The following is a 17,850-nucleotide window of genomic DNA, read 5'->3' as shown; positions in this document are numbered from 1 at the left end:
AAATAACATCTCATGTTATATATCAAATATAAATATATCAAACATGAGTGCGGTAAGAGCGTCTATGGTAATTCACGTTGGCCAAAACACATTGTGAAAAAAAATCACCGGCAATCACAGACAACGGATTCGGACGGGATTAGTTTTCTCAGAGGATCACTGAGTTTGCTGAAAAACAGTAGGTAATTTGCTCTGGAATTATTACAGAGGTTGTCTGAGAAAAACACAGGCATGGCAGATTCTGACGGGATTAAAATCACCAAGTACGTCTGTGAAACACAAATTTCTCCAACGGCCCCCTGTAAAACTAGTCCCGTCCGAACAGGCTTTAAATCAGGGGTGTCAAACTTACAGCCCTGCAGAGTTTAGCTCCAAACCTAACTAAACACACCTGATCCAACTAATCAAGTCCTTCAGGCTCAATTGAAACCTGCATGGTTTGTGTGTTGGAGCAGGGTTGCGGCCCTCCAGGAACTGAGTTTGACACCCCTGGTCTAAATGGTAAACAGTAAGTGTTTCAAATAACAAATACATGGTTAAACTTTTAAGGTTCATGTCCAATCTTTGAAAGATAGATTTTTAAACACTGTGTTCCAAGCAAACATATTATTCCTAAGTAACCGGTGTTTGGTACATTTTAGTGAATGAACAATTTATATTAAGATATATTTTTGTATAGATGTTAATTTTAATTTAATTTATTAATAAAAACAGCATTTCTAAAATTATGAATGTCTTTGCTGTCACTTTTTATTAATTTATACTAAAAATAATAAATAAAATCTAATCTATATTAAATAAAAGTATTACTTAAAAATATAATATTGACCGAATCTTTGAATGGTGGTGTATGCTATTTTTGACATTGTATGTATTGATGTGTATTTTCAGGGGGATTCTGGAGGTCCGATGGTGAGCAGGCAGAGCTCTGTATGGGTTCAATCTGGTATTGTTAGCTTTGGGACTGGCTGCGCTCGACCTGAACTTCCTGGTGTGTACACCAGAGTATCACGCTATCAGGAATGGATCAGCTCCTTTGTGTGCAGCGATCCTCCAGGTTTTGTGCAGTTTACCTCCGCTGGAGCTGATCCTGACTACACTTACACCTGTCCTGGTCTTCCTCCTCCTCCTTCCTCATTAATAGATATGGAACCTAAAATTGGATCTTCTGCAACAACTCCTGCACAAAATTATTTACTATCATATTTGCTATTGCTTTTAGCAATACTTTATTTTATATGTAAAGATACATTTGGGGTAAATGCCTTTATCCGTTAGGAATGTATCAAACGTGACCGGAAATACATTTATAAGAAATAATACAATAAGAAATGTTTCAAATCTGCATATAAGAATGATCTCTGAATGAACAAAATTATTATTTTAAGTTTTAGTACTATTTCCTTTGGTAAGCATAAGAGACTTCTTTCACAAATATACACAAATAGACAAAACTGTGTAAATGTAAGTGGTAATGTGCTCCGTCAAATACATTGAAAAGAGTTTTGATCTTACAATATTTAGTTGTTCTCGATCATTCTGACACAATTTTAATTCTTTCCAGTTAATCTCATTTGTTGTGCGAGTTCTTATTCTACCAACATGTTACAACTATTCATGTAGCAACAATTTTATTTCCTATTCTGTTTGTTTTGTATATCTTTACACCCTCTAATTTAGTTTAGCAAAGGAATAAATAAATAAATACTTTTTTGATACACTTTTTAAATGATATGTACATGCATATTAACTTGTATGTATAATATGCAATACTTTTTTTAAATATAATTGCATCATAATTTCATTGTTGTGGTGGTGTAATGCTTATAATAGACTTTGATTTATTCTGTGGCAAAAATAATGCATATTAATTCCACAATAATTGCATTTATTTGTTTAAACATCCTCATCAGCACAATGCACATAGTCTGTGTTTTGAGTGAATTCGCTGACATGCACTGCTTTCACTTCTCATTTCAAATAGTTCCACATTTCCTGGGGTGCGTACAAGCTCACAACGTTTTGCTACGGTTTCTGGGTTGAATGACATGTTTCCTGGAAACGGTGTGACACACCAACCAAACAAGAGAAAACGTTATCTCAAAAATGTCAGCCCAATCAGCAGCAACATGTATATAAACCACGCGGCAGCTCGTGCAATGGGTCACAAAAGGTATATGCAACAATTGAAGATATTAGGAGACATGTTTGTCGAGCGTGTTTTGCAGTATTAAATACATATTTATACCGATTTCATCAGGCTATGAAAATTCTTCAAAAAACACAAAGAATGGCCTTCTCAGATGCCATATTTGCAACAGAACAGGGTGTTCAACGCACCACCATTTCCGTTTAAAAAACGTTTTGCACCGTTTTTTCGGGGCTGAACGCAGCCCTGGTGTTTGCAGGATTAGATGTTCTAGTAGTTGTTAAAAGTGTGAAAACTGGAGCCTTTATACATGATTTTTCTCTCTCCATCCAATCCAGTCAAGCAAAACTCATTGGTCATAAACTACTCATTATTTTTGCTCTTTTGTTTGCCAAGTGCACTGAAATTACACAATGTAAAATTCCCTGTTGTAATCAGAGGTGTTAAGTGCCCCCTCAGATTTTTTGAGCTAAGTGGATTTTAAATGCAGCTTTCAAAATACAAAATAATTGCCACATAATAGTTTTTAGATTTGATAATATGACACCATATTGTCATAAGAATGTTCAGTGTGGCACAATTCAAATCGGTGTTTGCGCTCTGATGGAGTCAGACAACTCTGAGCATTATAACCAACCACACGATTCTGTTGAGCTTACACTGGGTTATTTCTGTAAACACATTGTTGGGTTAATTGTGCTGGGTCATAATTCTGGGTTATTTGAGGTACTGTAAACACACAGTTGGGTTGTTCATGCTGGGTCAAGGGGTTATTTCACCACTGAACACCTGGGTTGGGTTACAGTCCTATTTGCATATACTTATGGAAATAGGACTGTATTACAAGTTACAGATTTTCTCTCACTTAAACAACCCTCAAAATAAAGTGCTCTGTGACTGGAAAGAGGAAGAAATAGTTAACTTAAAATGAGTTACTGTATGTAACAAAACATGTAATTTCCCACTATGTTTATAAATAGTCATTTTTTTCCCCTATCTTTATTACACGTGTCATCTTTCACATCAAATTCTTACTTTGTTTCAATTAATTCAGTTAGCATAATAAGAAACTGTAGAGTTGTTACCATTCAAATGAAATTAGTATTAACAAACTCCATCTTTCCACTGCTGAGGAAGAAGTAGCATCTGAAGTGGCATTAAATGTATTTACACAGACTGATTGATGAAGCTGAGGTGCCATAAATACACTTACACTGCAACATTTCAAATGCATAAATTTATAAGATTAATGTTATGTACATATTAGTGCTGTCAATCGATTAAAAAATGTAATTGCGTTAATCACAGTCCTGGACTGTGATTAATCACGATTACTCTCACATTTAAAATGCTACGATTTATCTGTAAATGTGTTGAAATAAAGGAATCCATGACTAAGGAAACAGAACCTTTCACATCTCCACAAGGTATGAGACATAATCCTTATTATTCTTTTGTTTTAATTCAGCCATTATCAGCCTTTATACTGACAACAAAACATTTACCAATCCACATCGCTTCAATCCCAGTACACATTTACCCAACTATTATCAAAAGTATTTCTAAATAAATTCAACAAAACATTTTCTTGCGACCTTACATGAAGTATTATGAAAAAATGCATTATGAAGAAGAATTGGACCTGTTCTGCAGGTGCATTAAAGAGCTAACATTAGCATCATGCTACATAAGACAATTTATGAGATTAATAGTACACTTTTACTCAGAACTCACTTTAAACCACCATCGAGTGTTTGTAATAACTTCCTTTTGCAAACACATGTGTATATATAGGCTACACTTTGGGCCATTACAAAAGTACATTATAAAAGTAGCCCAAAAAACCGCAACCCACGGCTCTGTAATTTTTCCCACGACTGTATTTTAAAAATAGCCCAATTTTGTCGAGCCGGGCACCTTATAATCACACAATCCCTGCATCCCAATGTGCATACTATCCACCCTATCTGCCCTAAATAGCATTGAAAATGACTAATATCACATAGAATTTAGGATGCATAGCGTGCACATTGGGACGCAGGCAATGATTTCCTTCCGCGTTGCGATGACGGCAAAAAGTTGGGGTCAAACCTTATCAAACGATTAATTTGCGTAAAAAAAAATATTAATTGCCGGTGTGGTCCTGAATTCAGGAGAGGAGCGTTCTGATGATGTGATATTCGGAATTCCTTTGTTAATTAATGGTTATTCCATTTATGGGCACGGGGACTCATTTGAACGTTTTGATATTGTCTCATTCTAAGTGTGTATTGTTTATGTTTGATTAACTGTGATATTCGTGATCAGGATTATCAGTTGTATGTGTATGTGTGAATGCTGAAGTTGTGTTAAATGTGTATTTTCTGTCATGGGTGTTAAGCAACCCCTGCTGATGTTTGGCGGGAGGGTTGAATATATATGCAAGGGTGTCTGTGTGAAGGGTGAGTCGGGCCACGGGCAGCCGTAGGCTATTGTTTGTGAAGCCAAATACTGAAGCTATGTCGATGTCTGATGTGAGACGGCCGTGTCGGGTTGTACCTCGAAGCTACCCTGATAGCACACGTACATCTCAGAGACATCTATTTGATGTCTGTATTTACATCTGCAAGACGTATTTTTTAGGGTGTTTGCTCATCTGCAATACGTCTATAGGACGTTTCCTTTTAGATGTCAAACAGACGTCTATTAGATGTCTTTAAGATGTTTATGATTTAGAATGTATGTAAAACTGACATCTGAAAGACATCTGTCAGACATTTGTAGACAGCAGATGCTTTCCAGATCAAAAGATCTTTAACAGACATCTTGCAGACGTACGTGTGCTATCTGGGTAGTGTTCAGGTTTTGTTTTGCTGCGCTCGGCATGTTTTATTTTTATGATTTGTACAGTTTATTTTGTTGATTTATCTTTGTTTATTTTGTATCTTTGGTATAAGCACGTGTGACGAGACAGCTGTCAAAAAATAAAATCACTTGGCCCTAATGATTACCTTTGCTGTATGCAAATCTTTCCTGGGCCCTACGGCAAAAGTTCACGCACAACTCAGTCTAGCTGTATAATGTCTAGCCATCCAACGTCTGGTGGCGGCAGTTTTAAGACTCCCAGTGGCAGGGGTTGTAGCAGCATTCTGACAAAAGTCAGTTGCATTAAAAATATTTTATGGCTCGAGTCCCATTTCTGGTACTTAAGTAAAAAGATGGGTCTAATGCATAGTTATAGATCAACTAACACGATCTAAAGGTGCAAAATGCATTTACTTACACATTTGAAAATCGAGATATTTCATGATATAGTTAACACGTTTGGGAATCATTCAAATAAAAAGGAAAAAATAAATAAAATAAAACATAAGCTTACACCAGCGTTATCATTGCTGCTGTGTGTCACATGATAAGCATGATGCGATTGTTTTTCCTCCATGTAAAGCATCAGTAGGCTACTTTTAAATGTGCAGGAGGCCCTTTTATTTAATAAAGATATTACAGAGTTTGTTAATGGAGAGCTTATGATTATCATGCAAGCAGTATATCAATAATATTTATATGCATATAATAAACCTCATTAATAAAGTTGGTCCTGGAAAGTAGTTTCACTTGCATGAATTTTCAATACAGCACTATTGTGGTTTATATAAAAGGGTTGGTTAATTTTGTTAACCTAGTTTGTGGTTGGCCCCTCTTCGGGGCTTTGTTCTGCATTCTCTAGAAGCTGCTTGTACTGGCTTTTGAAGAAACCAGCCTGAAAGAAAAAAACATGCATTACAACACCGAAAAAAGAAACTCAAGTTTTGTAGACTGAAAATTAAAGGTTTGAAACTGAACATTCAGTATACACACCTTATATAGGGCCACTGTGATGAGAGCCAGTAGTAGCAGTCCTCCTATTACACCTCCAGCGATCTCTTTCGTCAGATTCACCTCCTCATACACCTCCACTTGAGTATCAATCTGCATACACGCATACTGTGCATTAATACAATACTCTGACAATCCTCCATAACATATAAATATATATGGTTTACATTGTGGTTGCAAAGATATACATGGATTGGAAAATCTAAAATTTAGCATATGGACATTTACATTGCATGGCATGTTATATTCATATATTTTTAGGTTTCAATTTTATTATTTTCCTAATTTTATTTGAAACATTTCTAATTTGTAAAAAAAAAAACTTGTACCTGAACAGACGATGCAGTTTGTTGAGAATCAGAGGAAAAGAAAACATATTTGCTCTTGTCATAATCCAGAGATACTGAACTGACCAGCTGAAAAACAGCAGCTCTGAGTCCAGTCTAAGAGAGACAGATCATGACATTAAGAAATGATGACACAAAAAATATGAATATATGGTCTGTTTTGTGACATGAATTTGTGATATGCTTTAAATGTCATAAACCTGCTCAATCCATCCAGAGCTCACATTGCCAGTTATATTATAAAATTTCCTTTCATTCTTTATGAGAGTCTCATCACATCTGAACTTGGCACAGGCCGCCACAGAGCAGTTCTGACACACACACACATCCAGAGAGACAGAGAAATCGGGTCAATGCGCAGAGAAGATAAAACATAATATTTTATGGACTTGTTTATGTTAGATTAGGGAATGAAATGAAATCACTCACCACCACACGATCCTTTTTAATTACTTCGACAAAATCAGTTATGACAGGCTGCTCATCCCTCTGTTTCACACAGCCAGGAATCTAAACGCACATACACTAGGTGCTTGGTTGTTTTGATTTTGATGAATGTGAATCAATATGGGCTTTTTCTAACACATTAATGCTTACCTGTATGTTTTTATTAGTCCAGATAGATTTATCTCCCAACATCATTGGTACTTTGATGAAAACTTTGAAACTTAGTTCTCTCAAGTCATTTTCAACCTGAAAGAGACAGTTATTGCCATGAAGAGACATTGAACTCTAGTTCTGGATGAGATACTCTTTATTTAATTAAATTTTGTGTTCATGGACGTGTGAATTTCATTTCAGTACCTTTAGAATCTGTTTGACTGGTTTATCAGTATCAAATTTCTGTGCAGTAAAATTAATGTGGAGGGTTGAATCTTCATGCCTTATTTAAAAGGGAAAATGTGTCAGTTATTTAATATTTTGTAATATTTATATTGTAATATTTTATACATACACACACATGCATGTTGTTTCCACGTTTTATGGGGATATTCCATAGGTATAAGGGTTTTTATACTGTAAAAACTATATTTTCTTTTGCCCAACACCTAAACCTACCCCTCACAGGAAATTTTCAGCATTTTTAGATTTCCAAAAAAAGCTTGTTTCCCCATGGGGACCTCAAAAATGTCCCCACAAGGTCAAAATGTACTGGTATTACTATCCTTGTTGGGGCATTTGGTCCCCATAATGTGGTGAATACCGGGTACACACACGCACACACTACTTGTCAAACAAAATATAACCCTAACTAAATTAAACATCAAATTTCAATTGGTTTTGCTTTAAAATCCCAGATTTAACTTTGAACATTAAGTGGAAACGTAACACCCATTGCCAAATCTGGGTGCTAACGTCTGTTATAGAGGAATAGAGCACTAACCTTATTAAGGCAATATTGATGGCATATTTGACACCAATGCTTTTCTCTCTGACTAATTCACTGGTTTGAGAGTGTTGGTCATTCGCACTGTAAGTGATAGAGGGTTTTGGTTAGTAGTAGTATTTCCACTTATCAGTTTCTCATACAGTATGTGAACGGCTACTCAACAGCTCACGGTGGAACAATGCAGATGAAGCTGATATCTATCAAATGTGTCATACCTGTTGATTCTAGCAGTAAATTGGACCTTTTGATCAAAGGTGCTTTCTTTACTGATGCTGTATGTAATATGGAACACAGCCTAGAAGAGGACGCAGAGAAAATGAGGAGTGCTAAAAATGAAAAATGCACAGAACCATTTTAAAAGTGACCTCACCTGAGAGTTTCCTTTAAGGATGGGTTTGCTGATGTGGCAGGAGGTCTCTCCAAATGAACCTTTTTGCTCACTGTCAAGAGATACACACTCCACTCTGCCCTGCTCAAACAGAAAATAATGCATAAACAATCATTCAGTAACAATAATTGTCATCCTAATTGCTATTCAAACCAAGGATGATAACTATCATGATATATTATGACCCAATGACAATAGAGACAATAAGTCCACACCAAAACTATAATGGTAACGACATAACGAGGAACAATATAGTTAGAATCAATTTCAGAATATTTTTTTCCAGCTGATGAACGATAAAAACATGGACAGCCAATCAGAATCCACCCAACTTTAAAGATCAGCAGACTACAGTGCACATTTAAAATAAACATAGCGTCATTATGAAATGGTGTTTAGTGGTGTTTTGTGAAATGGACGTTAATTAGTTATTGTTATATTTCTATCATGACAACTCTCGGAGGGATTGGCATGGTAATGTACATGACAATGATAATGTGTTTGGTCTTGGCATGTAAGAAATACTGCTGCTGCACATTTAACATATATAAAATAACCCCCATACATAGCATACATGAATCATGCCGTAGCAGATCTATACAGGTGGAGCTGGGGAAGGTGGAGGATTTCTGAAGTGCGCTGCTACAGCAAGCACTAACCAAGTATTTGAAGGTTAAGCATTGGCAGAACCAATCAACTGTGCAATGCGGTAATGACATCATTATGTCAGAGTGAGTTTGACCTATCAGACTGTGCCATCTAGAGTTTCATGATAGAACTTTATTGGATAGGATTTATCTTTATAGATATCGTTTCTGGTGTCTTTATTAAGATGATGTAAGTTTTACCTGTTTAGATTTGATTCTCCTGTAGGAAAGTCCAAAGGGGTAGCTGAGGGTGAAGAGTGTGTTGTGTGAGTTTTCTCCTCTGTTTTCTACAAACACTGTCACATCGATCTCCTGCATGATGCCAACCTCTATATTTGTAGATCTGGATCACAGAAACAAAAGAGAAGAAAATCACTTGGAATGAAACAAGGTTGATTCTATAATTTTACATTGTTGTATGGATCCCCCAAATGATTGTAAAATAATAATAATAAGATTGAATGGAAAATGCTTTTGCGTTCTTTTCAAATCTCTTGTGTTTTGCAAGAAAGTTTGTGCATGCTTGCAAAACCTTTGTAAAGGAAATAGTATGAGGCTGTTTCCTTTGTTTCATGTTTCCTTGTTCCTATGTCCCAGTTTATCATCAGTTGTCATGGGTATTCATTAATTAGAGAACACCTGTTTTGTACTGAGTTTGTTTCCCTGTGTATTTGAGACCTTCAGTTCCCTCAGTTCATAGTCTGGTGTTGTTAGTGTATAGAGCACACTGTTACATTGATTCTTACCCTGGAATATTGCCTTTGGTTTAGAATATTGCCTAACCCTTTTAATATAATACAGAATAACTAAATGTAAATATTTGCTCACCCAGAGAAATTGAAATCCATCCTGAGGTCATCCACACAAATGTCATCATGTCCACAATTTAACTCAAAGTCCAGCTGTGGAATGAAGACATTAAAATGGAAAAAAAAAAACATTCTTAAATCATAAAAAAACGAAATCACATATTACACTAGATATATAGTTAATATGATTAGACTTAAAAAATTGTGAACCCTTTACAGTTTTCCATTTCTGCATAAACATAACCCAAAACATCATCAGATTTTCAAAGAGGACCCAATAAAACAAAGGAGACAAAACATATTTTCTTTTTCATTTATTTATTGAGAAAAATGATCCAGTGTTACATATGTGTATTAGCTGTTAATTTGAAGGTGAACGGAGAGTCCATCTGTTCAGAGGTGTTTTAATTCACTGGAAGGACTACCAAGCGTCTTTTCCTGCCCTGATCATGGCAAAAAAAAAAAAAAGGAGATCTCTGAGGACCACAGAAAAACAGCTGCAGTTGCTCATCAGGCTGGAAACGTTTAGAAAACCACCTCTAAAGAGTTTGGACTTCACAAAGAAGTCAACAGACAAATTGTCTACAAATGGAGGAAAGTCAAGACCACTGTTACCCTCCCCAGGAGTCGCCTACCAACAAAGATCACTCCAAAATCAAGACGTGTAATAGTCCACGAGGTTGCAAAGGAACTCATGGTAAATTCTAAGTAACTAAAGGGCTAATGTTAATGTTCACGAGTCCACCATCAGGAGAACACTGAACAACCATGATGGGCATGACAGAGTTGCAAAAAGAAAGCCGCTGCTTTCCAAAAAGAACAATCGTTGCCTGTCTGCAGCTTGCTAAAGATCACATGGACGAGCCAGAGGGCTACTGAAGAAAGGTTTTGTGGATAGATCAGATCAAAATAGAACTTTTTTGTTTTAAATGAGAAGCCTTACGTTTGGAGAAAAGAACACATTGCATTCCAGCATAAGAAACTTATCTCATCTATGAAACATGATGGTGGTAGTATCATGGTTTGGGACTGTTTTGCTGCATCTAGGCCGGAGCAGCTTGCAATCATTGATGGAGCAATGAATTCGGAATTATATCAGCAAATTCTGATAGAAAATGTCAGGATATCTGACTGAGAACTGAATCTCAAGGGAAAACGGACCATGCAGCAAGTCAATGACCCCAAGCACACAAAACATTTTACCAAAGAATTGTTAAAGAAAAACAAAGTTCATGTTTTGGAACGGCCGAGTCAAAGACCATAATCCAACTGAAATGTTGTGGAAGGATCTGAAGCAAGCAGTTAGTAGGAGGAAACCCACCAACATGACACAGTTGAAATGGTTCTGTACTGAGGAATGGGCTAAAACTCCTGCAAGCGGTTATGCAGGACTGATTAGCAGTCACACCAGACCAGATACTAAAACAAAGATTCCCATACTTTTGCAATGCACAGATATGTATTAATGGTCCATTTGAAATCATCTCAATAAATATATGATTAAGAAAATGTTTTTGTCTCATTTGTTTGATTGGCTTCTCTTTGTCTACTTTCAGGACTTGTGCGAAAATCTGATGTTTTGGGTCATATTTATGCAGAAATATAGAAAACTGAAAAGGTTTCACAAACTTTCAAGCAGCACTCTATGTCAAAAATATGAATTAAATTAAAATAATACCATGTGTTTTGAGTTGGATAGTTCACCCAAAACGTAAAATTCTGTCATCATTACTATTGTTTCATTCCAAATGATTTTCTGTATGAATTTTTTTCTTTTTCTCTTTCTTTCTTTCTTTCTTTCTTTCTTTCTTTCTTTCTTTCTTTCTTTCTTTCTTTCTTTCTTTCTTTCTTTCTTTCTTTCTTTCTGTAGAAACTAAAAGACACTAATTTGAAGAATGTTTCAGCTCATCCAATAAAAGTCAATAAGGTCCAAAATAACACTCAACCCCATAGAGTTTCATTGTAAGGGCAAGCATAGACATTTTTCGAAATATCTACTTATCTACTAAAAGAAAGAAAGAAAGTCATACAGGTGACATCCAATAGTAGTGAGCTATCCCTTTAACATTACATCTGAAAGATATGTGACATTGCAATTAAATTGAAATTGGTATGTCTTCTCTTACATTGTGGTCTGTGGTGGTCTTTATCCCTGGCAGCAGTATTGGCCTTATGTTTTGCAATGAGGCAGATGGCAGACCCTCAAAAGTGAATGTTAATTGATTGGACACAGGGTTCAGAGCATCGTCTGAGAAGGCCTGATGGGATACATATAAGATATTCATGTATCATAAAATCATGATTTTCAGTTTGTATTGGCACATTGTTGCATCTTATTGTAAAGTACAACACTTTATTATTCCCATTCATAAACATTATTTCATACAGCCAGAATAACAGACTCTGATATTTGAAAGTATGAAAAAATGTTTCCGACTTACCTCTATAAGGAAAGGATGATTTTGGCAAGTTTCTTTATCAAACCTAATGTTCATCATGTAATTGTTGAAGCGGTTTTTGGGCGAGAAATATGCTCGATATTTCTGTCGCTTGGCATCCAGAATTATGGTGTAATTAATATTTGCTGTTAAGTCTAGATAATAAACATAAAACAGTCATATATATTAACAAAAAAAAAAAAAAAAAATCAGCCAGAGTAATACACAGAGGACATTTTATTTGTTTTAAATATTTTCAAATTTTTAAATATTAAAATTTTAAAAATGAAGTACTGTTTATGTCAGATAATATTTTGAACATATTTATTATATAAATACAGTACCATGTTTGCAATCATTACTGTAAACAGTAATAGTGTGACATATTGCAATTAAAAATAAAAATAAAGTGCATTTTATTATGTAATTTAATGTTTTTATTTATTCATTTCTTTACAAATAAATAAATAAAAAATATTGACCCCGAAATTTTATTCATATCTGTCTCTGACTCTGATCATTTTGTCTACTTAAATGAATTCCCTCAGATTAAATAAAACTTGTGTTTAAAGTCTACGCCACTAGTTCATCATCAACAAAAGTCAGTTTTTCAGACAGGGTTCCTGAACACGCCCCCTTATGCCATTGGTTGGCCCAACCGATAGTCCGGCCCCCAAATTCACATCATTGGTTGAGCCAATGCTGCTGAGTTGGGATTATCATGTAAATATTTTGGGACACCACAGAGAGTAAATTTATAATTGTCCCTGCAGTTTAAACTGACACAGGAGAAACTATCTGCACATTGACTTTACACACTTCACAACATCAAAGAATATTTCTAATTTTGGATAAACCTGTTATGCTGTGTCTGTACGGTCTCATGGTGAAGCACACTCTCATGGTGTTTTTCAGTGACTGCTCGGTTTCACCGGTTGGTATTTTGGATGGGTTGTAAATTACTCTGGTTTCCAAATGCATGATGGGTCTGGACCTGAATGATTCACATATAACACATATTAATGATCATGACAGAATTGGTAGTTCCTTGTCGATACTCCACTCGTACTGTGTCTTGAAAAAGACGCTTATGGGAAAAAGCCTTTTTCTCCTGAACTGAAGCCTTATTCAATCACACAGTGAAACTGCACGACTATTGGTTCGTGCGGTGTATTAAAAACGAACCAATGGGTCGGTAGAGGAGCTGCACGAGCCTATGGAGACGAATCCTGCCAGAATGGGCGAAGCCATCCGGCTATATAAGCGGCCGTTTCGCCATAGGATCAGTGTTGCCAACTTAGCGACTTTGTCGCTAGATTTAGCGACTTTTCAGACCCCCCTACCGACTTTTTTCCAAAAAAGCGACTAGCGACAAATCTAGTAACTTCTTTGACAAACCTTAGCGAGTCTCTGGAGATCGCTGGTACTGCCGCAACGGCGCGAGGTCAGTACCTCTTTCTCTGTTCAGTGAGCGGCTGAGAGGAGCAGCGCGTTCAGATAAAATAGCTACTATGTTGCTTCTCTAATTTTACATGCAAATATAGCCGAAATCACAGCACAGGAATTGTCTTTGTCTTGTATTGTGTGTATTATTTGATTTCATCAGACGACGGCTCAATTATAAATTATCAAATTTTTGTGCAGACTAACTTGGAAGCGAGAGCTGGTGTATTCTTAAAGGGCTGCGTTTCAGTCACTATTTCTTATTTATGCCGTTGACTGACAACATAAACAGTAAAATATATAAAGGAAAACTGTTTTATTGAGAATTTGGCTGCATTTAAATACAGTATGAGCATAGAGAGACAAACAAATGTAAAAGGCAATATGACGCGATGATGTCATGAATATGCTAATTAGTACATGACATCATCTAGCGACATTTAGCGACTTTTCAAACTGGCTTTAGCTACTTTCCATCGAAAGAAGTTGGCAACACTGCATAGGATCCTCAGATTTCCTCTCCTTCAGCGACGGCGACGTCGCCTTCGCTGATCCCAGAGGCCTTACTCGCCGTTGACACGCCTTGCAACTGGACCAGCGACTAGACCTGCTCGGCTGATTCGCCTTCTCCGCGCCAGCATCGCAGCAGTTCCGGTCCCATTCGCTGCCGCCATCTGGCGATCTACTTTCTTTCTAATAGAGCCGGCGTTGTTACAAATGCCGCACCGTTATTGCGGCTCATCCAGGTCTCCTCTGCATGCCGATGACGGCCACAGCGAGTGCGTTTCCTGCTAGGGGAAATCCCACGCAGAAGCTGCGCTCGCTGGTTCTGATTGTTCTCATTGTGAGAACTTCAGTCTCGCCTCTCTGCACTCGCAGATAGCTTTCTTTTCAGAAAGCGACTCCGCCCCTCGCGCCCTCCTGTTTTCTTCCTCCCAGGGACCTCTGAGGAAAAAACAGCGGGGCAGAGGATCTCAGCGCCCGGATGAGAGTGAGCTCACGTCGGCTCAGATCCTGCGTGCCTCGCTCTCGCCACACAGAGAGGTTTCTCCCGTCCTTTTTTTCCAAACCTGACCAGCATCCCTCTGCTAGCGCGAGCAATCTGGTCTCGTTTGGTGGAAGTGACGAAGAGCTGGCCGATGACATCATGTCATTGGCAGCTTCGGACGCATGGGAGCTGTCGGGCTCAGTTACTGACCCCGACCCCCTGCCTGCGCCCGTGCCCAGAGCCGCCAAAGCCAGGATAGACGCTAAACTACTCTGTCCTCTCAAAAGCGGTTGAAGGGCTGGGTTTGGAGTGGTCTCCACCAGAGGAGCCCTCTCGCAGCTGTCTGGACGAGTGGTTCCTGCCGGGACGCTGTCAAGCCCCTCGGCAGCCTGTTTAGTTTAGCCTGTTTTTGCCTTGGAGTATTCTATTGTGCCTCCCTATGGGCAATTACTGCTTGAGGAGGTATATTATGTAGTCGTTCCTCTACCATAGCATGGTGTGATTGAATTGAGTTCCCATAAGCGTCTTTATCAAGATGCAGTACGAGTGGAGTATCGATAGGGAACGTACTCGGTTACTGTCGTAACCTCGGTTCCCTGAGATATAGAACGAGTACTGCGTACTTTACCGTGCTAGGTAGCTGCACGACTCAGTCGTCGCTTCAATCGAAGTAACCTGAGGATCCTATGTTTAGTTTAGTTTATTTTGCACAAGGGTAAATATATACAATAAAAACACGATAAACAAACAAACAAAAAATATATAATACAATCCATATACTGTGCAGGAAGAGGCAGAAAACCCAAAGGGCTTATTTAGAGCCTCCAACTAAACAATGAAAAACAAATAAACTCATGAAACTAAATGAAGAGCTAGATTACAATAACAAATATATAGATACAAATTAATTACAACATACAGTATGTCGAAAAAAAACGAAAAAAAAAACTATACTATCTACCATCTATGGTACATAATATACGAGATAAATTATTACAAAGCAGCATTTAAATTACCTTTTATTCTTCTTTTATAACATATTAAAGAGGAAAATTTTTTTGCTAGATGAGATAAATCATTCCATAATTTAACACCCCTAAATCTTATCAAGTATTGACCTCTACAAGTGAGAACTTGAAAGTTGACGAGTTAAATAACAATGAATCTGTGAATTTACTTTAAAATACATTTTAAATCGCTCTGGAATGTAACCCTCACTTGAATATATCTTATACATAAAAACACATATTTGAAGAATATTAATATCATAAACGGTAAGAACCTGAAGTTTATGAAATAAAGAAGCGGATGAAGTATATTTGTTTGATTGGGTTGCAATCCTAACAAAATGCTTCTGAAGAAAAAAAATTCTTCGAAGAGTAGTAGGAAAAGTACTCTCCCAAATAATATTACAATATGAAAGATACGGATAAATTAAACTATAATAAAGCATAAGAAGACACTCTGTAGTAACAAGATGCCTAAACCTCCTTATTATACCAGTTGATTTATGTATTTTTCTGCTCACGTAATCAGCTTGTTCTTTCCAACTCAAAGTCTCATCAGTAAATACTCCCAAAATTTTTGTAATTGACACTTGAGGCACCTCAATAGACTCCATAATAATTTTTGATAAATCCTTTGGGTATATTTTTTTTACCACTAAAAATGATAAAACTTGATTTTATTATATTTAACGATCATTTGTTTAAATTAAACCAATTTACATAAGCAAGTAAACCATTATTTGCATTATTAATCAATTAATTAAAATTTGAGTGAGCGAGAACTAAGGTTGTATCATCAGCAAACATTACTGGAGTAAGAATATTTGAAACATTTGACAGGTCATTTATATAAATAAGAAATAGTAATGGTCCAAGTATGGACCCCTGAGGAACCCCACAGAGTAGACTTGCTTTGCTAGAATAGCAACCCTTATAACCAACAAACTGTCTTCTATTAAAAATATAATTAATCAACCATTTATATGTAAAATTATGAAAACCATATTTATACAATTTATCCAATAAAATGTAATGATTAACTGTATCAAAAGCTTTTGACAAGTCTAAAAAAATGCTACAAGCAAATTCTTGATTTTCCAGTGCAAGGGTCACCTTGTCAATCAGGTGAAGCAAAGCCATATAAGTAGAGTGTTTTTTTCTGAATCCATATTGATGCTTATAAAGAATAGAATTTGAGTCCAAGTGAGAAAGAATCCGCTTATATACTATTTTTTCTAAACTTTTTGAGAAACATGGCAAAATAGATATAGTTCTATAGATATTAAAACATTGTGGATCATCTGCTTTAAACGGAGGCATAATTTTAGCTATTTTTAAATCCACTGGTACAATGCCTGTTTTCAAAGAAAGAGAAAAAATGTGAACAAGTGGCTGCAATATTGACCATTTCACCTGTTTGACAAGAAATACAGAAATATTATCATGACCAGCTGAAGATCATTTTAATTAATCAATAATTTAACTTCTTTCCTGAATTTCAGGTGGCTTAAAAATAGAGATAATAGGAAAGTTTCCTGATATATAGCCCAGGGGTACACCATATTATTAGCTAATTTATGACCAACATTAACATTGAGCTGTCAAATGGATCATTAAAATAATTTTTGCCATCCACAAAGTCTGAAGGTAATTCCGAGTTGGTCTTTTCTCTTTGCAGCAACTGATTTATTACTTTCCATATGGATTTAATATCATTTGAACATTTCTTAAATTTTTCACCGAAGTATGTCTTTTTTGCTGATCTAATAGAATGGTTATATTTATTTCTGTAAGATTTATAAACACCATAGTTGAGAGGGATGGGATTTAAAATATATTTTCTATAGAGTTTGTTCTTTGTCTTCAACATTTTCCGTAAACTAACTGTAAACCAAGACTTATTAAGGTCCTGACTGAATTTCTTTGCAGAACTACTGACTGGAAAACATTTATTAAAACTAGAACTAATAACCATCATAAATTGTTGATATGCTCTATCAGCATCATATTCCTTATATAGATCATCCCAAGAAGTACTATAAATCAGATCCTTAAATTTAGAAATATTTAACTTACTCATAATTCTCTTTTGCTGAATTTCTTTTGATAGTTTAACCCTGTTAACCCTAATTTCAGAAGAGTGAAATATAGGAAAATGATCAGACAAGTCTGAACATAACACACCAGATGTATTTCCCTGACTTAGAGAATTTGTTAAAATGTTATCAATTTAAGTTGCTGAATTCTCTTTAACTCTTGTAGGTTTATGAATAAGAGGAAAATAATAACTAGAGTAAAGAATATTTAGGAAATCTGCTGTAGGGATATCAAATTTCTTTTTTAGGAGATTTATGTTAAAACCACCCAAAATATAACAATATTTATGCTC

At 36.2% G+C, this 17,850-nt stretch overlaps 1 protein-coding gene across 2 annotated transcripts in view; it reads right to left on the bottom strand.

The window, feature by feature from the left end:
* Window positions 1-3,374: 3,374 nt before the first annotated feature.
* LOC306852432 (integrin alpha-X-like) overlaps window positions 3,375-17,850 on the bottom strand; it is a 30,749-nt gene continuing 16,273 nt past the window's right edge. For both annotated transcript variants that reach the window (XM_079389235.1, XM_079389234.1), the window contains 15 exons: window positions 12,881-13,017; window positions 12,027-12,178; window positions 11,712-11,843; window positions 9,605-9,678; window positions 8,978-9,119; window positions 8,112-8,210; window positions 7,957-8,036; window positions 7,736-7,822; window positions 7,156-7,234; window positions 6,949-7,044; window positions 6,781-6,861; window positions 6,552-6,662; window positions 6,334-6,447; window positions 5,987-6,097; window positions 3,375-5,888 (listed from right to left, as the gene is read on the bottom strand). In XM_079389235.1, the coding sequence (XP_079245361.1) occupies window positions 5,808-5,888; window positions 5,987-6,097; window positions 6,334-6,447; window positions 6,552-6,662; window positions 6,781-6,861; window positions 6,949-7,044; window positions 7,156-7,234; window positions 7,736-7,822; window positions 7,957-8,036; window positions 8,112-8,210; window positions 8,978-9,119; window positions 9,605-9,678; window positions 11,712-11,843; window positions 12,027-12,178; window positions 12,881-13,017 (1,576 nt within the window). In that variant the 3' untranslated portion in view covers window positions 3,375-5,807. The remainder of the gene's footprint in view (window positions 5,889-5,986; window positions 6,098-6,333; window positions 6,448-6,551; window positions 6,663-6,780; window positions 6,862-6,948; window positions 7,045-7,155; window positions 7,235-7,735; window positions 7,823-7,956; window positions 8,037-8,111; window positions 8,211-8,977; window positions 9,120-9,604; window positions 9,679-11,711; window positions 11,844-12,026; window positions 12,179-12,880; window positions 13,018-17,850) is intronic.

Source organism: Barbus barbus (assembly GCF_936440315.1).
Source record: "Barbus barbus genome assembly, chromosome: 32".
NCBI lineage: Eukaryota > Metazoa > Chordata > Actinopteri > Cypriniformes > Cyprinidae > Barbus > Barbus barbus.
Note: the sequence above shows the minus strand (reverse complement) of the source record. Positions and strands in the feature narration are given on the sequence as shown.